The following is a 20,184-nucleotide window of genomic DNA, read 5'->3' as shown; positions in this document are numbered from 1 at the left end:
GGGGAACCAGGACCATACGGGATGCCGGGACCAGACCTGGGTGGCCCGTGTGCAAGGCAAATGCCCAACCTGCTGTATTACCACACTCCAACCCGCGGTACTATCTCTTGGGCCCAGCAATTTCAATTGTTAAAGCAAACAGTTGTTGCTTGGTCATGGGAGAAACAGAACGCGGCTATTTGTCATTCCCGGGGTTAACTCCCACCAAAATTCATGAGCTAGAGGGCATCGGTCAGGTCTGTAAGTGGTCCAACAGGCATCCGCAGGGCTGCAGGGTTCCCGAGGCCCAGATTCCTTTACCACACCACATGGTCCCCAGAACACCGAAAGGGGTGACCCGCCAGGCACAGAGCTGGGAGCAGCTCCCAACACTACCAGCTACGGGTCAAAAGGGGCGCAGTCAGGGCCCTGGGCTGTGACTCAGTGAGATCTTTATATTCGGGAGGCAGAGACAGGGCTCAGCCTCCAGCAGGGCCCCGCACGGTCAATCTGGTCATCTCTAGAGCCACAACGGCCAGACGCCACCACAGAAAGGAAAGGAAAAGAAGGAAAGCGTCAAGCCTCCACCAAGCCCTTACAAATAAAGTCTAGAGGGCCAGAGCAATAGCACAGCTGGGCGTTTGCCTTGCACTCGGCCAGCGGGTTTGATCCCCAGCCCCTCACATGGGTCCTGCAAGGTCACCAGGAGTGACGCCGAGCACAGAACCAGGAGCCCTGAGCACCGCCAGGTGTGGTCCAAGAACAAACAAAAACAGTAACACAAAGTCTAGAGCAAAGCATCAAGTGGGATGAAGGGGCTTGTGTCGCATGCTACAACCCATTCTACCCTCCGTACCACATACAATCCCCTGAGCACTATCAGGGGTCACTTTTGAGCAGAGTCAGAAGCCCCTGAGAACTGCTGGGAGTGGCCCCAAAACAATCCATTAAGTATATAAAATCTAAAATCCTCAATTCTGGGGCGGGACGGGCCCACCTGGCTCTGTGCTCAGGGGACGCCAGTGCCAGAGCCAGGATTCAAACCAGACACGGCAGCAGCTGCCTGCAAGGCAATGCCTTAACCTCAGGGCCTCCGGCCCAACTCTGGCACCTCTCGCAGACTAAACGCAAGCATGCAGAAGACCTCAGCTCCATCCCAGTAAGCAACACCAGTGCAAGCATGCAGGCCTCAGCTCCATCCCAGTAATTAACACCAGGTATGGCCCCAATCTCACACACACACACACACGAACACATGCACTTTTTTACAGGCATCTTCTATGGATGAGACAGTACAGGGGTTAAGACGCTTGCCTTGCGTGCAGACAACCCAGGTTCAACCTCAGACACGGCCTACAGTTCCCCTACCGCCTACAGTTCCCCTACCGCCAGGACCAGCCTCCTGGGACAAAGTCAAGAATAACCTTGATCACTGCCAGGCCCATCCAACCACTACTCAAAAAAAAAAAAAAAAAAAAGCAACATATGTACTTAGTGTGTGTCACTTAAAACTTTTAAGACAATTAACCCCCTCCTAGACTTCTGGCTTGAATCAATGAAGATTAACAGAACTGGCATCATTAGAGCTGCCACGGAGTAAAATGAAACCAAGCACACAGATTGAGTCCAGAGAGTAGTTAATCTTGGCAACTTTCTTAGATGACCGGAATACACAGAAAAGTGCAACCAAGTATTATGGACTAAGTCCTTCAATCCTTTGACCCCTGCGGACGGTGCCCTGGATGCACAGGGGTCACGCTGCACACAGGACCACTGGCAGGCAGTTATAACCCAGGCGGGAACCAGCGCTGCCAGCCGTAACTAAGTGGCTTCCCGCTCTGTACACATGTGGGAGAGCGCCAGCGCACGGGCTGAGGGTGCAAAGCACCGTGGCAGAGAACGTGCGTTAGGAAAGGCCAGAAAGCCAGCCTGGAGTGCGTGCTCTGTAGGCAGGAGCCCAGGACTAATTCCCATGGCCGCATCATCCCCTGAAAAGAAACTGGAACCTCAGAGCAAGGAGTACTCCTGAGCACCACCCGGTAGGATCCAAAAGCAAATACAAAGAAAGGTTGAAACAGGGGCTGGAGCGATAGCACAGCACACGGCCTTGCACACGGCCTTGCACACGGCCAACCTGGGTTCAAATCCCAGCATCCCATATGGTCCCCTGAGCACCGCCAGGAGTAATTCCTGAGTGCAGAGCCAGGAGTACAGGAGTAACCCCTGTGCATCGCCGGGTGTGACCCAAAAGCCAAAAAAAAAAAAAAGTCGAAACAAACAAACAAAACCCACCACTCGACTTACATAACCCCTTCCAAGCTAACCCTCTGAAGACCAGTTTCCAATCAAGGTGTGAAACCTGCCGGCCCAAGCAAGCAGCCTACCCCAGGAATTCCTCATTTTGGAACTGCGGCTCCTGGGAAATTCAGCAACAATTTTCATGAAAGGTTGAACAAATATATGCCATTCTACTTTGGCAAAACTAGCCCCTAAACATCAGCATTGCCAAATATGATCCCAGACTCATCTGCATCAAACTCACATTGTTAAAATGCAGTTGTGGGGCTGGAGCGATAGCACATCGGTTAGGGCGTTTGCCTTGCATGCGGCCGACCCGGGTTCGATCCCCAGCATCCCATATGGTCCCCTGAGCACCGCCAGAGGTAACTCCTGAGTGCAGAGTCAGGAGGAACCCCTGAGCATCGCCGGGTGTGACCCAAAAAGCAAAATAAATAAATTAAATTAAATGCAGCTGGGGGGCTGAAGGGGGGAGCACATATGTTACGTATGGGGGCAGTCAGGAGTTTGGCACAGCATGATCCCCCAGGAACGGAGCCAGGAGCAGCCCCTGAGCACTGCCAGATATGACGCGAAAAAATTAAAATCACAAATGGGAGGTGGGGTGGAGACGAGGGATCCTGCACCGCGGTCAGGATGGCGCCCCGAGAGTGTGGAGAGGCCGCAGCGCCAGCACGGCAGGGAGGGTGTTCGCCAGGCACGCCAACCTGGATTTGATCCTCAGCTCCCCACATGGTCTCCCAAGACCACCAGGAGTGATCCCAAGTGCAGAGCCAGGAGTAATCCCCGAGCACCACCATGTACAGCCCAAAACCCAAAACAAAAATAAAAAGAGAGAGAGAGAGAGAAAGAAAAACACGAAGCCTTATTAAACCCACCCCGAATGTAACTTAACCATCACTAAGATCTGCCACCGGAGCACACCCTGTTCTGGGAACGTTCTGGAAATGCGTGTCCGAGTTCCCTCGGGACTCAGGCAGAGGAGGGCCAACAAACATCGCTCATCAAAGGTACGCGCTGCACTCCACAGGCGCTAAGAACAACTCAGGACCATCCCCATCAAGCCCGTTTGAGGGAAGAGCTCATAATCCACAAACTTCAGTTTCCAAAAGACTAATTGAAGATGACTAAACTTGGGGCTGGAGTGACAGCACGGTGGGTAGGGTGTTTGCCTTGCACGTGGCCGACCCAGGTTCCATCCCTGGCATTTTGTCCCCCAAGCACTGCCAGGAGTAATTCCTGACTACAGAGCCAGGAGTAACCCCTGAGCATAGCTGGGAATGACCCAAAAAGCTAAATAAATAAATAAATAATCTAACCTTAACATGCTGCAGACTATTTTACATTCAGATTCAAGTGAGATTTATAATGACCAACTAATGACTTATTTAAAAAAAAAAAAAAAAGTCCCCCCCAAACGCTGTAATCCAGTTTGCAATGAAAGACGCCCCTCAGCCCAGCGAGTGTCAGGATAGTACCAGGGAACCAACCCACAGCTGCCGGGGACGGAGTGAGGCCACTGGCAAGTGTCTCTGTGTCACGTTCCTGGTAGGAAACCCATTTTCACACCTTCAGATTTAAGCAGAAAGGTCGCCCAAACAGAATGCTTTCAGAGTCCCCAACTCCGGGACTAAGGACGCGCCGTCCAGCTCTACGCTCAGCCTGGACGCTCAGCCTGGACACTCAGCCTGGACACTCAGCCTGCGCTACCGAGGCTGCTACTCACTGCGCCACAGAATGGCCGCATATTTTTCCCGCCAAAAGCAGAGCTACTGCACCATATGTACGATTCATGGTCTCTGTAAAGAAAAAAAAATGTCTCGGTTTGTATTTCCTTTCAAAAGACAAGCAAATTTTCTACAAATTATTGTAAGGACATAGAGAAGATCACAACCTTTTTTTTAATGCGAGTCCGTGTTATCTAGTCTATAACTAGCCACAACCTTTAGTAAGCTAAACTGGATAACCATAAACTAAAACGCACAAATGTTTTTTCAAGCTTCAGCATTTACTTCAGGATTCCTTCATACTTATCAGGTCCCACAAAACTGAGGCCCCACAAAACTTTCAGGTCCCAGAGAGCTTTATTCGACATTTCTCAAGCAGGATCCTCTGGCCAGCAAATGTACTATCATGCCAACCCGCTGTACTTTGCTCAGGCCCCAGCAATTGTGATGTTAATTTTGAGACAATCTGTGACACCTGACTGAATATAAGGTAAGTATTTAAGATATACAGTAATCAACCATTTACATAATTCATCAGGGCCAAAAGAAACCACTGGTCCTAACAAACACAGCCCTTTCACATACGAATTAAGATTTAGAAACTGAGGCTGGAGCAATAGCACAGCAGGTAGGGCGTTTGCCTTGCATGCGGCCAACCCGGGTTCGATTCCCAGCATCCCAAGTGGTCCCCTGAGCACCGCCAGGAGTGATTCCTCAGTGCAGAGCCAGGAGTAACCCCTGTACATCTCCAGGTGTGACCCAAAAAGGAAAAAAAAAAAAAAAGACTCAGAGACTACCCCTTCAGAAATCTGGGCTACAAGGTTGTTTCCCGAAGGCCATTGGGACGGGTTCAAGTTGCTTGCAATACCAAAGCTGCTAGGTGTGTTGGAGGGACAGGCCTAAGATTCCCAGTCAAGCGAGAGACATCCAGGCCATCTGCACAGACCCCAAATCAGAGATGTGGCTTTGAGGGAGAGAGGCCCGGGGGGGCACTGTACTTGCTGTCCTTTCCCTTTGCTCCTGAGGGAATTTAAAACTCAATGGAAATACACCCAAGGGGATGCAACCAGGGGAAAAATCCAGGACATGGAAAGTTCTGCCAAAGTCTGACTGAACGAGCTGCAAGGGACCCGAAGAGCAGGCAGACAAGAAAATCAGCGAACGAACTACTGTGGAAACTTCACTTGGATGTTAACTTGAACAAAATTTAGCAACTGAAATGCTTTGTATTTTGGGGCCACACCCAGCAGGGTTCAGGGCTTACTCCTGCTCAGGAATCATGGCTGGCAGGGCCCAGGGGACCATACGGGGTGCCAGGTATGGAACCCGAGTTGGTGACATGGAGGGCAAATGCCAACCCACTGTACTAATTTTTTTTGGGGGGTCACACCCAGCGATGCTCAGGGGTTACTCCTGGCTTTGCACTCAGGAATTACTCCTGGCGGTGCTTGGGGGACCATATGGGATGCCGGGGATTGAACCCGGGTCGGCCGCGTGCAAGGCAAATGCCCTACCCGATGTGCTATCGCTCCGGCCCACACTGTACTAATTTTTTTTTTTTTTTTTTGCTTTTTGGGTCACACCCGGCGATGCACAGGGGTTGTTGCTCCTGGCTCTGCACTCAGGAATTACCCCTGGTGGTGCTCAGGGGACCATATGGGATGCTGGGGATCGAACCCGGGTCGGCTGCGTGCAAGGCAAACGCCCTACCCGCTGTGCTATTGCTCCAGCCCCCCCACTGTACTAATTTTAATGTTAAGTTTGAGATGTTGATTTTGAGACAATCTTTGACACTGACTGACAGAAGTCCATTACAACATAATAAATACCTTACTGCTATAATCTGAGGCAACAGCTTTTTTTTTAAGATAATGTCTTTATATTCCTTATTTTTTTTTAGGTTTAAAACAAAATACATAGTAAAGGGGTATTTTGTAATTCCTTGGAATTTCCTTCAAAATAATTCAATGCTAGGATTTGGGGATATAACTCAGCAGACTACTTGGCTAGCACTACAGAAAAAAAATAATAAGAGGCTGAACCGGGTAAGAGACACTTGCCTTGCACCAGCCAATCCAGGTTCAATCTCCAGCATCCCATAAGTCCCCTGAGCACCACCAGGAGTAATTCCTGAGTGCAGAGCCAGGAGCAACCCCTGAGCATCATCAGGTATGCCCTTCTCCCCCTCAAAAAAATTAAGTCAGGGCAGAAGGCCAGAGAGAGAATACATGCCTCACATGCAATGACCTGGTTTGACTCTGTTACAGCACATGATCCCGTGAGCATGGCCAAGAAATGATAGAGTGGGTACGGAGCTTCCTCTGCATACAGCTAACCTGGCATCTACCCCATAGAGTCCCCCAAGCTCCACCAGAAGTAAGCCCTGAGCACTGCTGGGTGTAGCCCCAAAACAAAATGATCCCTGAGCACAGTCTGGTGTGGGGGAGGTAGGGGTTAAGGGTCAGAGGCTGTAGCTCACCGACAGAGTGCAGGAATTGCTTATATGAGGCCTACAGGTTAAGCCTTGCCACCACTTAAAAAACAAAAATTTAAGGCAGAGGTTAAAGCCATGGTAGGTAGGATATTTGCTGTGCATGGGTCCAACCTGAATTCAATCCCCAGCACCCCACGTGGCCCCAAGCAACGCACTCAGGAATGATTCCTGACTGCAAAGCCAGGTGTAAGCCCCAGCACAGCTGGGCATGGCCCCAAGACAAACAGAAAAAGCAATGTTTGGTGGAGGGAAGTGGACACTGGAGGAGGGATGGGTCCTCAAAACACAGTACAACTGAAACTGTATCATGAACAACTCTGTAAAACTCTATTTCACAGTGATTCAATAAATGTTTTAAAGCGATGTATTAGTCAGGAGCAGGAAAGCTAGTACAGTGGTATGCTGTTTGCCTTGCACTTGGCCAACCCAGGTTCCATCCCTGATGTCCCATATGATCCACTAAGCAGAGCCAGGAGTAATTTCTGAGCACAGAGCTCAGGAGTAACCCCTGAGCATCACTGGGTATAGTCCTAACACAAAAACTAAGAAACTTACAGTACAACTAAATGTCAATTCTGCCTAAAACGAGTATTTTGAGTTTGAGCAACTGGGTGAAACGCTTATGTTAAATAATCCAACAGTGGGGACTGCAAGCTCAATGGGCTGGGCACATGCTATGACGGCCCAGGTTCCATCCCTGGAACAAGCACAGACAAGAGCAATCCCTGGGCACTGAGCCAGGCAAAGACCCTGAGCACAGCCGGGTGACATGCCTATGTTGAAATCTCTAGCGCACGAGGCTAAAAAAGGGGGGACAGAAATACTGATACTAATTTGTGAGTTATCTACTTCTATCAGACTACAATGCAAGTAGTAGAACTCAAACTAGCTAAAAGGGGCTGGGTATAAGACAGCAGTGCAGGGGTCTAAGATAAACTAGAGAAGACATCGCTCACCTTGGAGGCAGTTTTAGCCAAAGGGTGTATGAAAAAGTGTTCTTCATCACTAATCATCGGGGAACTGCAAATCAAAACAACAGTATCACCTCACACCAGAGACACATCGAAAGGCACAAAAACAACCAGTGTTGGCGTGAGTGAAGGTTAAAAGGGACCCTCTGTCACTGCTGGTGGAAATGTCGACAGGGTTCAGCCCTTTTGGGAAATATGGACATTCCTCAAAAAGACTCGGAACTGGGGCTGGAGGGATGAGTCCAGTGGGTAGAACCCTGCCCTGCACCAGGGGGGCCCAGGTTTGATCCCGTCATCCCATATGGTCCCCTGAGCACCGCCAGGAGTAAACCCGGAGAGTGTGGCCTAAAAACGAAAACCATCAGGACTAGGAACTGAGCCCCCATGTGACCCTGCAAGTCTTCTCTCTAGACCCCCAAGGTCCAAAATCACAATCCAGAAAAGACACCTGCACCCCTACGAGCAATGCAGCAATAGTCACAATAGCCAAAATCTGGAGGAAACCTAAGCATCCAGTAACAGGCATGTTGTAACTCTGGCACACGCACAGGATGGAATCCTGCTGCACAGTAAGAAAAGGAGGTCCTGAAGTCTGCTGCTCCGGGGATGGAATCAGAGAGTATCCTGTTGAATACAGTTAGACGGAAGGAGACACGCAGAATGACCTCTCACGTATGTGAGGTATAAAGAATCCTAGTAGGTGGGGCCAGAGTGAAAGTACAGCAGGAAAGACATTTTTTCCTACACTCAGCCCACCCGGTTTGTTCCCAGCATCCCGGGGGGTCCCCCTGAGTGCGGAGCCAGGAATAACCCGAGCATGCCAGGTGTGGCTCAAAAAAGCTCCCCCCAGTCCCCCCCAAAAAATAACAGAGTAGGGAAATAACCAATGCACAAAGGTAACCGGAACGAAGGAACATGAGAGCAGAGTTCCAGGAAGCTTGTCACGGCAGGGGAGGGGCAGGACAGGGCGCTGAGCGCTAGGGTAGTGGTGGGGGGAAGGGTCATCCTGGAGGAAAGGGGTGCTGACAGGGGGTCAAGTGAGATGCATGATACCATACCAGAAACAATACTGAAAACCACAGTGCCTTAAAGGGGAAGATAAAAGTACCTACCAAGGAGGCAGGGAGGCGGGTGGAGAGAAACTGGGTGGATGGGGGGGGGGAGGGGAGGGGAGGGGAGGGGGCAGCAGTGTTGGGACACTGGGAGCCTGAACCCAATCGTGAAGAACTTTCTAATCACGGTGATGCAACTGGGGAGGAGAGAGGGGCTCGGTTTTAGACACTGCCGGAGACCGGAGACGGAGGACCGGGGGTAAGTCGCTTGGTTTGGAAGCAGCCCAGGTCAGGCCTATGGTCCCCCGAGCCTGAGCAGGAGTTAAGTGCTGAGCACAGCCAGGTGTGGCCCAAAATACGGAATTAATGTTACAGCACACGGAACGCTGCGTCTGTACAGGGGTCCCACAGGCTCACCCCCTGATGCTGCAGGTCAGGCAGCCCCAGGGACCAAGCTCAGGGCACCGCACCGGAAGAGTCACGTGCGACCACCTGGGCTACCTCCCCTTCCCCTTCCCCTTCCCCACATATGATGCTTTGGGATAGGGGTACGGGGGGGAGGGAGAGGGCTCTACCTGCCTTTATGCTTGGGGGTCACCGCCAGCAGACACAGGAGCTGAACCCTGGGCTTCGCGTGCAAAGCTCACATTCCTGCCTCTAACTAAATCATCTAATAGCCCCATTTTTCAGTGTGTCACGTAACTTCTCAGCCAAAGCAAGCTACTTTGAAAAAGACCAAAAAAAAAAAAAAACCATAATCAAATCAAAATGTAACTAAAACCTAGCCTTCCTACTTGCTGCCAATATGTATGAAATTAAGGGCTTTATTTTAAGTGAACATCAGTTGACTCAAGTCAAAATTAGTGGACCCCGAAAGCAGAGAGCCTGGACCCAGTGAGCCACTGAAGTCTGCCTGAAGTCACAGTGCTGACTGCAAATCCCTGTGCAGGCACTGGAGGCCACACTCTGTCCTGACCAGTCTCACCTCGGCCCACTCTCTGCTGTGCCTCTGAATTATATGTGTATGCCCTGTCCCATTCCCCTGCAAAACAAATCTCAAAAATGCGTTCTTCAATCAAGTGACTCTAAAAATGAGGCAAAATACAATGACCAAAAAAAGTGAACAGACTCCAAATGCTGATAAAAGCAGACTTGATTAATCCACACAACATGAAGTTCTGTATCTAGGATCAAACACTCTGTACACAATTGAACATAGCTCACAATTTCAAAACCCTTTTGCCATAGGCTGGAGAGATGACTCAGAGGGCTGGGTGCAAAGGGCTGCTGGCACCAAAGGGGGTCTGAACTCCAGCCCCTGCACCTCTCGGCTGAATCATCTGTCCCTCTCCCCTCTGGCAGTGGCCGGGAGCAGTCCGCAAGCACCCTACCGGGAGTAGCAGTCCCCTACACATCCCACCTGCAGCACTGCTAGGTGTAACCCAAAACAGACTTTTCTGAACCATGACCCTGTCCAAATGACAGCAGAAACTGTTCCTCTCTGAGGAAAGCATGGATACACTGCTGGACATAATTGTCTCCTAATTGAGATGTTCACTGTTTCCTCACTTAGAAACTAAGTAGCAAAGTAGCAAAGAAAACCCAAAGGAAACCGGAACAGTTGCGGGTCTCTACTGAAATGGATACTTAACTAGGAAAGGACACAAAGTTAGCACCTCAAGACAGGAAAAGTACTCTTCCATTTCCAGAAGCAACTTACCTTTCTGGACCTTCCTTTTGCAGATTTGAAATCCAGATTCTCACACAATCACTGGCATTCACTTCTGTTTAATTCAATAGCAAACACACAACTGAGTCTCTCTTTCTGTTTTTTGGGGTTTTTTGTTTTGTTTTGTTTTGTTTTTTGCTTTGGGGGTCACACCCGGTGATGCACAGGGGTTACTCCTGGCTGTACACTCAGGAATTACTCCTGGTGGTGCTCAGGGGACCGTATGGGATGCTGGGAATCGAACCCGGGTTGGCCGCGTGCAAGGCAAACGCCCGACCCGCTGTGCTATTGCTCCAGCCCTGAGTCTCTCTTTCTAATAAAAACATAGAATATAAAGGAGTACATAGTAGAAAGCGTATTGGTCCTATGGTGCTTTCTATCAAAACAACAACAAAAAAGAAGAAAAAGACCAATTTCTTCACACAAACAAAAGTTTAGAACTGTAAAAGTTCCCATGTCACCCGCTTTCCCAGCAGCAGACTTCAACATGAAATGTTTAAGTGACTTTCTTCCCCAAATGGGAAAGGATTCTTTTTCATGCTGATGGAAGGGCAACTAAATATACAGCATACTGGGATCCGGGATGCGACTCAAAAGATAAGAGCCCAGGCCTGACATCTGTGAGGCCCTACTTCCATCCCTAGCACCAAGTGGACTCCAAGCGGCCCCCCCAACTCGACAACGACGACAACCACCCCCCGCCCCCCAAAAATGAAGTAAAGCGTACTAAAATCAGCCCTTTCCCAAGAGGTGAGACACCGTCAGAGAGTGTGTGCTGTTGCGGCAAACAGAATGGAGAGCCGTGAATGGGAGTCTCTGCACTTCATATCTGCAAAAGAAGAGAATGGAAAGATTAACGCTACACACTTCCAACAGGCTCGCTTCTTTACCTGTTGAAAGCAGCGCGCACGAGCATTTTACACCCAAAAGAGATGAACACGTGCCGGCTGCGAAGGTTGGCGGGGCCAAGCCAACCCTCTCAGCCTCTGAGGTTCGAACCTCCACCTCGAGCCCTGAAGGGTCGGGACCAAGACACTTTTATGCCGCTCCATCTTTTGATTGAGAGTCCCAGAGCAATCCGAGGCTTCCTTTAGAACTTTTCTTTTTTAAAAAAAAATTTTAAAAAGCACTACCATTGGAGGGAGACGGGGGACTAGGGGGGGAGAGAGAGGGAGAGAGAAAGGGAGGACAGAGAAGTGAGAAAGAGAAAGGAGAGGGAGAGAAGAGAGAGGAAGAGAGAAAGGAGAGGAAGAGAGAGGAGAGAGAAAGGAGAGCCAGAGAGAGCGAGCGCTTTCCCGTCTGAAAGTTATGTAGGGGGAATCCACTCTCCCAGAGTTAACAGCAGAAAGGCTCGCTTTCTGATGGAAGCTCCTGAGTGACAGGGAGCCTTTGGGGCGCCCGGCGCGCACACCCCCTTTCCTCCAAGCCCGCTCGAGTTAACGGGCTCCCGGGAGCGCAGCAGTGCGCACCCGCAACCTCCCGCGCCGGGCGCCCAGCGCTCTCGCCTCTCGTGGTCCCCCACGGTCCAACGCGGGATGCTGGGGGTGGTGGGGGGACCCCCGGAGCGCGCAGGACGGCGGGGAGGGTCGAGCGCCGCGCGCCCCGCGCCCACCTGCGCCAGGGTCGGGCCCGCCCTCCGCCGGGGGCGCGCGGGGCGGGCGCGCGGGGGGCGGCCCGGGGGAGCGCGCGGGGGCGCGGTACCTTTTGGACAGGTCCATGAGGACCCCGGAGAAGAGCTTGTCCCCGAGGCGCAGCGACACCACGAGCGCGTCCTCGATGATGTGGTCCAGCGTGACCCGCACCTCGGAGCCGGGGATGAGGCGCGACACGGCCGCGTCCCCGGGCGGCGCGGGCGCGGGCGCGGGCGCGGGCGCGGGCGGGGGCGGGGGCTCGGCGGCGGCGGCGGCGGCGGCGGCCGGGGCGGGCGCGGGCGGCCCGGGCGGCTCCCCGGCCCCGGCGGGCGGCGGCTCGGCCGCGTCCCCGCAGCGCGCGGGCTCCCCGGGCGGCGGCGGCGGCGGCGGCGAGGGAGGCGGCGGCTCGTCGGCCCGCGGGGAAGGCGGCTGCCCGTCGGCCTCGCCGTCCGGCACCGACGCTTCCGTGGCCGTGCCCGGGAGCGGGTCCGCGCCCGCCTCGCTGCCGGGGATGGGCTCCATCTCGGGCTCGGCCTCGCCGGCGCCCCCCTCCCCGGGGGACGCCGCGGTCGCCGCCGCCTCAGCAGCCACGGCCGCCATTTTCTCCCTGGCTTCTCCCTTCTCCGGCTCCGGCTCCCGCGGCCGCGGCGGCAGCGGCGGCGGCGGCGGCGGCGGCGGCGGCGACGGCGGCGCTGCTGGCTTCCCCGGGCCTTTCCCCTCCCGCCGGCGCACACTTTGGTCCCGCCCCTTTTCCCTGATGCTCGCTCTTGGCACCGCGCCATTGGTGGCGTCCCGCACCCCTCCCGCGATTCTAAGAGTCCGTTGGCCGGCGGCGGCCGTCCATCATCCGCCCGGCCCCGCCCCCCACGGTGGAGGAGGAACTTCTCATTGGCCGGATGAATTGTCAAATGTCGAATCTTAAGAGGCGGAGTGGGGAGGGCGGGCTCAAAAGGGGCGGGGAGTGCGGTGGGGGGGGGCGGGGCAAGTCACAAAAGCGGAGCGCCCCTACTTGTCGCCGCTTTCTATTGGCTGGGAGAGGAAAGGGCGCGTTAAGGTTGGCTCTTGCACCTGCCCGTTATCAGCTAGGCTCGCAGAGGTGAGAGAATGGAGGGAATCACGTGGCGCGCCCAGTTCTTTCAAAGGGGCTCGAGGGGAGGAGCAGCGGGAGCGTGCGGGAGAGGAACCGCTTCCCAAGAATCCCTGCGCTGATGTCCTTAGAATAAATGTTATTTCTAGGCGCGGACCTGCTGGCGGCCGCGTGTGCGCACGACAAGCGTCTATGGGAAAGACAACTAGAGTTTTCGCTACGAACTGCTTTGGGGCGCCTACCGGGCTAGGCGCTGTGCTGGTTGCTGGAGACAGAATGATGTGCAAGGCAGTCTCCATAACCGCATGGCAGCCACACCAGCTCCCACACAAAAAGTGTTTTCCTTGACTTCTCTCCACTTTCTAGGAACAAGTATGAAAATGTTAATGAAAGAGGAGGGACACCATACCCACTCTATTAAGCTGATGAATAGCAGTGCTGAGGCGTTGCCTAACTGCCACCAGAACACTTATCTCCCCTGGAAAACCAGCACACCTGCTTACTCCAGCTCTTTGTGCCTTGAGAGATACAAAACCTCCTTGAAGGTCCTGATGACCCTCATTCTCTATCAGTTTCATTTTCCCACTTTTAATCAGTTTCTTATTCCTGGTTTTTTAAAAAAATCTTTAAATTCATTTCTCCCAAATGGGACTTCAAAGCCAGCTTTTTCTTCAAAAGAGATTCTAGGCATTAGGGATGCCCACTAGAAAGCAAGGAGCAGAGTTGCCAGGACTAAAGAAGTTCAATAAGACATTTAGGAGAGGGATGGAGTCATAGCACAGCGAGTAGGACATTTGCCTTGCACGCGGCCGACCTGGGTTCTATTCCCAGCATCTCATATGGTCCCCTGAGCACCGCGAGGAGTAATTCCTGAGTGCATGAGCCAGGATGAAACCCTGAGCATCGCCAGGTGTGATCAAAAAAGAAAAAAAAAGAGAAGAAGAAGAAGAAATTTAGGAGAGAGAGCATAGCGGGTAGAGAGCTTGTCTGGCACACAGCCACCGGGGTTCAATCCCTGGCACCCGATATGGTCGCCCAAGCTCTGACAGGAGTTATCCCTGAGCGCAGAGCCAAGAGAAAGCCCTGAGCACGTTCTGTGCAGCCAGGCTAGGGAGTAGGGGGTTGGGAGGGCCATGGTAAAGAGGAGACATTGCCTCACTTGCGTGCTGGAGATCTAGGTTCTATCATAGGAACTAGAAAAAAAAAAAAGAAGTTCCGAGTCAAGTCATCCTCTGTATAGATGAGGAAGCTGACCCTGAATCAGGTTGCAGGTCTTAGCAATTCCACATACCTATCTGCCCCGCCCTAACAGGGGATTCCTGTTTCTCTGTTCTCCTCCTTCCCTGAACAAAGACTTGACAGAACCCCCATCTCCTGGGGTTTTCACCATGATCACCTTGTCACTCATTCACCATACTCCATTAATTAAACATAGCATATCTAGTTTCACATTTGAAACTAGACCGCATTTGAATGCCCACACTGTACAGTCTCCCAAATGGGAAAAAATATATAGTTGGGGTTCTAAAACCTGATTACCTCCTGCAGTAATTCATTGAAGGATGTTGCAATGAATTGTTTCCATTAAAAATGTATTCCAGGGGCTGGAGTGATAGCACAGCGGGTAGGGCGTTTGCCTTGCACGTAGCCGACCCGAGTTCGAATCCCAGCATCCCATATGGTCCTCTGAGCACCGCCAGGAGTAACTCCTGAGTGCAGAGCCAGGAGTAACCCCTGTGCATCGCCGGATGTGACCCAAAAAAGAAAAAAAAGTATTCTAGGTTGTGGCTTACCAAGTTGCCCTCCTAAAGCACCATTTTCATCCTGCAACTCCAGAAACTCTGCTAGCTCTGAAGTCCACATCCATCAAATCCTCTCCCTATTCTGGCAAAGTCTATTTCCATTTTTTGACAAGTCCTCCATGCTGAGAAGGTTTGGCCATGGACCCATCATCTTTCTAGTTTGTTCAGGGACCAGAGAGACAGCTAAAGGGGCTAATCATGTGTTTTGCTCATGGTTTATGAGAGGCCCAGGTTTGATCCCTGATACCATGTCACAGAGCCAGCCAGGAACAGCCCCTGAGTGTCACCAGGTGTTGCCCTAAAACTAAAACAAAATATAGTTGCCCTGTAGCAGAGAGCATGTTTTGATAGATGAAACCCTGAGTTCAATATCTCCTGCACAAATAAAAATAAATAAAGGCCTATTGTGGGTCATTTCCCAAAATTAGGCAGACAGAATACAAACCAAAAGACCACAATGACAGTTCCTGGGCAGTTAGGAAGCAGTCTATTTTATTTATTTATTTATTTATTGCTTTTTGGGTCACACCCGGCAATGCACAAGGGTTACTCCTGGCTCTGCAGTCAGGAACCACCCCTGGCGGTGCTCAGGGGGCCATATGGGATGCTGGGAGTTGAACCCGGGTCAGCCGCATGCAAGGCAAATGCCCTACCCGCTGTGCTATCGCTCCAGCCCCAAGAAGTAGTCTATTCTAACCAGATTTTAGATTGTGAACAAATCATAAACTGAATTGTGATAGCTAAGTAAAGGACAATGTCTCTCTATGTAGGTGCTCTGAGCCAATTTTTTTTTTTTTTTTTTTTTGCATTTTAGTTCACACCCGGTGATACACAGGGGTTATTCCTGGCTCTGCACTCAGGAATTCCCCCTGGTGGTGCTCAGGGGACCATATGGGATGCTGGGAATCGAACCCAGGTTGGTCGAGTGCGAGGCAAATGCCCTACCCGCTGTGCTATCACTCCAGCCCTGAGCCAAACATTTTAGTTAAGAAGCAAAGGATAGGGGCCAAGGAGATAGTATAGCCGGTAGGGCATTTGCCTTGCACGAAGCTGATCCCTGACATCCCATATCACTGCCAGGGTGATTCCAGAGTGCAGACCCAGGAGTAATCCCTGAGCATTGCTAAATGTGGCCTCAAAACAAAAACAACCAAAAAAGGAGCAAAGGATAGGAATGCATTAACTGGATAGGAACAAAATGACCTCTCATCGTTGGGATCTAGCAGGAGGATGACAAATACCCCAAATCAACAGAAACTGGTTTACCACAGCCTCCCAAGCCCTGCCAGGGGTGATCCCTGAGTGCACAAAGTCAAGAGTAAGCCCAGAGCATCGCCGGGTGTACCCCTATCCCCATAAAAGGAACAGCAAATGCTCGATTCAGAAGCAAAAAGAGGCAGCTCCTTCCATAAACAAAATGGAAGTCACTAAAGAGAGATGAGCAAGATGATGAATGGATGAAAAAGCGAGAAGATTCAAATGAAAACCCAAATTCTAGTTTTGCACTTCACAAAGAGATTATTCCTTGGGGTGCTGGAGAGAGAGCTGATTAGACTGAGCATGTGCTTTGCATGCAGGACACCCATGTTCAATCCTGATACAATATGCTCCCCCAAGTACCTTTGCCAGCAACCCCTAAGCACAGAGCCAGAAGTAGGTCCTTCAGCACCACTGAGTGTGGCTCTCCCCAAAAGGAGAGACTAAACCCTCAAGCTCTTTAGATGAATTACTGTTTCCTCATCATCTTTACATGCAGCCCTTGCTGACATAGAATTGGCATAACACACCACAGGGCCAGAGATATCACCAGGATTAAGCAATTGGTCTTGCATGGGGCTAATCTCGGTTGATCCCCGGAATTGCATATGGCCCCCCCAAGTACCGCCAGGAGTGGTCCCTGGGCACAGAGCTAAGAGTAGCCCCTGAGCACATGTATGTACCCCTCCTGTCCCCCCCAACAGAAATGGTATAGAGGATGTCCCCTGCAGAATTGCAGAATTCCCCTGTGGAATGGATATTTGCATGACCTCTGAATCATTTATTCCAACTGCTGCCCCTGTCCACACCAGGGTATCCATTCAGGATACACTGAATGGGATGGAGAGATGATGGGAAAATGGAATCTAAGTCTGTTTGGACTTCTGGGACAAAAGCCCATACTGGGACTTTATTTATTTATTTATACTTCTGACCCTTCTGCAAGCTGGAAGTGGGAAATCAGGGAGCTGCTACAGGGATGAGTGGTCCCTCTGAGGCCTCTTCTACAGAGGTACTGATCGTCCAAGAGTTCTTGCGCACTCATCACCTCGCAAAGGCCCACCTCCCCAGAGTGCCGCCTTGAGGGTTAGGATTCCACCATATGTAACTGTGGGGAGAGACAAGCATCAGATAACAGCAGATGGATAGTTGTTTGCCTAACCAGATTGCTGAATGCATGAATGGCTGGGTGGGTGGTGGGTGGATGGAAAGATGAGGCAGCTAGCTAGCAACTCAAGCTCACATCCTCATGGTCACAGGGAGACTCTGATCTTGAGCTCTGTGGGGCACTACAGCTTGGTGACTGAACACGCAGAATGGAATGAAGGGAACCCACACATGAGTCCCTGTGAGGTCTCAGACTACCTGCACGATCTGGACCTGATTCAAGGGAAGTCGCTCCCAACATCTGCTTCCCCATTCATAAATTATCTTTATGGGTTTTTTGCTCTTTGTTTGGGGGGGGGGTCCTACCCAGAGGTGCTCAGGGCTTACTTCTGACTCTGTGCTCAGTGATCATTACTGGTAGGACTCAGAGGAACACATGGGATCAAACACCCAGTGGTGTTCAGGGGCTACTCTCGGCTCTGTGCTTCTCGGGAAGCATGTAGTGGCAGAGCTCCAACCCAGGGCGCCAGCGAGAAAACCACCCCTGGGGCCCTTCTGAATGCATTTCCTGGGAGGAAATGCTTTCATTCTTCCTTCAGCAAATACAGAGAGAGAGAGAGAGAGAGAGAGAGAGAGAGAGAGAGAGAGAGAGAGAGAGAGAGAGAAGAGAGAGGAGAGAAGGGAGAGAGGAGAGAGAGAGGAGAGAGAGAAGAGAGAGAGGAGAGAAAGGAGAGAGAGGAGAGAGGGGAGAGAGAGGAGAGACAGGAGAGAAAGGAGAGAGAGGAGAGAGAGGAGAGAGGGGAGAGAGAGGAGAGAGAGGAGAGAAAGGAGAGAGAGGAGAGAGGGGAGAGAGAGGAGAGAGGGGAGAGAAGGAGGGAGGGAGGAGAGAGAAGAGAGAGAGGAGAGAAAGGAGAGAGAGAGAAGAGAGAGGAGAGAAGGAGAGAGGGAGGGAGGGAGGAGAGAGAGAGACAGAGACAGAGACAGAGACAGAGAGATGGAGAGACTCAACTCTGGCCTAAGAAGGCTTGTGGCATAACAGGATTCCAGACATGTGAGCTACAGACCAGGTGCCTAGCCAGAGCCCAGACCTGACCAGGCCGCTCTGGGTCTACAGAAAGTGGCGGGGAGCAGAGGGTGAGGGGTGGGGCCCCCCATCCTTCACCCTGGACCGCCACAAAATTCATCAGTCTTTGTTTTCATATTGTCTGCTGGGTGCAGGCCAGAAGCTGGACCCAGAAGTTTTTCTCCGGCGTCGTCTGAATGACTCGGAAGGCCTTTCCCGCAGGCCACCCGGCCCCGGATCACTGTCATGCCACCTGCCCCCGCTCCCCTGTCCCAGGAAGTCTCCGAGGTGACCCCCTTCTTGAGCAGCCGGCTCCAGCATCCAACTCTGATTCTTCCCAGACGAGGCCCAGGCTCCCCGGGCCCAGGGATGCCAAGGAAAGGGAAATGACAAGCCCATTTAGTTGTCATTCTCTCTTTGTTCCCGTGACCTTGAGCACTTAACTCAGTGGAGCCCGCGAGGCGGGAGCCGGGCCGAGTTCTGGAATGAAAGGCAGGAGACCCGGGAGGGCTGGGCGCGCGCACTCCCCTGCTCCCGTCGCCATAGAGACTCGCCTCTGAAGCCGCGCCCCGCGCTCGGCCCCGCGTTCATTCATAACAAGGCCACCCGGGCGCTCCCCGCCCACCGGGGAGCAGGGGACGCGTGCACTCGCCGTCACGTGGCCGCTGCAGAGGGCTGCACACTGGGCGAGCATGTGTGTGTGTGAGTGTGTATGAGTGTGTGTGTGAGTGGTGTGAATGAGTGTATGTGTGAGTGTGAGAGTGTACACGTATGAGTATGAGTGTGTGTGAGTGTGAGTGTGTGAGTCTGAGTGTGTATGAGTGTGTGAGTGCGTGTGAGTGTGTATGTGTGAGTGTGTGTGTGTGTGTGTGTGTGTGAGAGAGAGAGAGAGAGAGAGAGAGAGAGAGAGAGAGAGAGAGAGAGAGAGAGAGAGAGAGAGAGAGAGAGAGAGAGAGACTGAGGCAATAGTACCGACACTGCCTGGCATCACCCAGGGACACAGAGGGGGTAAGCATGACCCTTGGTGCCTTTCAGATTTTTCCAGTTTGGCCTCTGGTGCCAAGTGCGACCTCCAGTGAAGGTTCCTGCAATCTGGGGCCTCAGCCCAGAGCCCCTCGCTGGAAGGGCGCAGGAGAGCTCCCGCAGTGAGACAAAGCACTTCTAATTCCAATGCAGATTTGCAAGTTAATTAGCTCATTTAATCCTCACAATTACCCTGCACCGGGACTATTATTATTCCCTATTTTAATGGAGAAACTTGGGGCTTCAGGGACTGGGGGAAAAGATCAACTTGGGGTGAATCTGAATGCTATCGCTGCAATGCACTCTTGCTAAAGAATGACAAAATGATAGCCGGAGTAATTCTCAGACTTGAGATCAAGTCCTGCCGCTTCCCTGCTGTGTGATTTGGGAAGATTGCTCAGCTTCTCTGAACCTTTTCTTCCCCATCATTAAAACAGCTTAATAACAGAACCTATTTGGTAGGGTCCTTGTGTGGATTAAATAGAGTAATGCATGTTAATCCCTTGGCCCCTGCCTGACAGTAAATGGTTTCTTTTATTCCAAAAGGAAAGAGTACTCTCTAGCTAGAACTGCCCGGGAATCAAGGCCTTTTTTTGGGGGGGCGGGGAGGTGGGGGGTGGAGATCACCCTGAGATGCTCAGAGGTTACTCCGGACTCTGTATTCAGGAATTACTCCTGGCAGTGCTCTGGAGTAATTCATATTACTACTCTGGAATAATTCATACTGCTCCTGGCAGTGCTCTGGAGTAATCCATATGGTATGCAAGGGATCGAACCGGGGTCAGTCGTGTGCCAGGCAAATGCCCTCCCTGCTGTACTATCGCTCTAGCCCCATGGACTTCTTTTTTGGGCAGCAGTAGAACGAATTCTTAGGGGGGAGAAGTAAAAAGAAAGGAAGCAAGCTTAGTTTGGGGGCCACGTGCAGTGGTACTTGGACACTGTTCTCAAGACTCATGGTCAGAGG

General features: G+C 51.9%; 1 protein-coding gene across 4 annotated transcripts in view; it reads right to left on the bottom strand.

The window, feature by feature from the left end:
* PWWP2A (PWWP domain containing 2A) overlaps positions 1-12,566 on the bottom strand; it is a 42,701-nt gene extending 30,135 nt beyond the window's left edge. For 3 of the 4 annotated variants that reach the window (XM_055127759.1, XM_055127760.1, XM_055127757.1), the window contains exon 1: positions 11,952-12,566. In XM_055127759.1, coding sequence (XP_054983734.1) covers positions 11,952-12,481 — 530 coding nt within the window. In that variant the 5' untranslated portion in view covers positions 12,482-12,566. Of the gene's footprint in view, positions 1-4,003; positions 4,264-11,951 lie in introns of those variants that run through there. The other variant, XM_055127758.1, reaches the window with a different exon arrangement.
* Positions 12,567-20,184: the final 7,618 nt, after the last annotated feature.

Source organism: Sorex araneus, chromosome 2 (genome assembly GCF_027595985.1).
Source record: "Sorex araneus isolate mSorAra2 chromosome 2, mSorAra2.pri, whole genome shotgun sequence".
Taxonomy (NCBI): domain Eukaryota; kingdom Metazoa; phylum Chordata; class Mammalia; order Eulipotyphla; family Soricidae; genus Sorex; species Sorex araneus.
The sequence above is the reverse complement of the archived record's forward strand: the minus strand, read 5'-3'. Positions and strand labels throughout refer to the sequence as shown.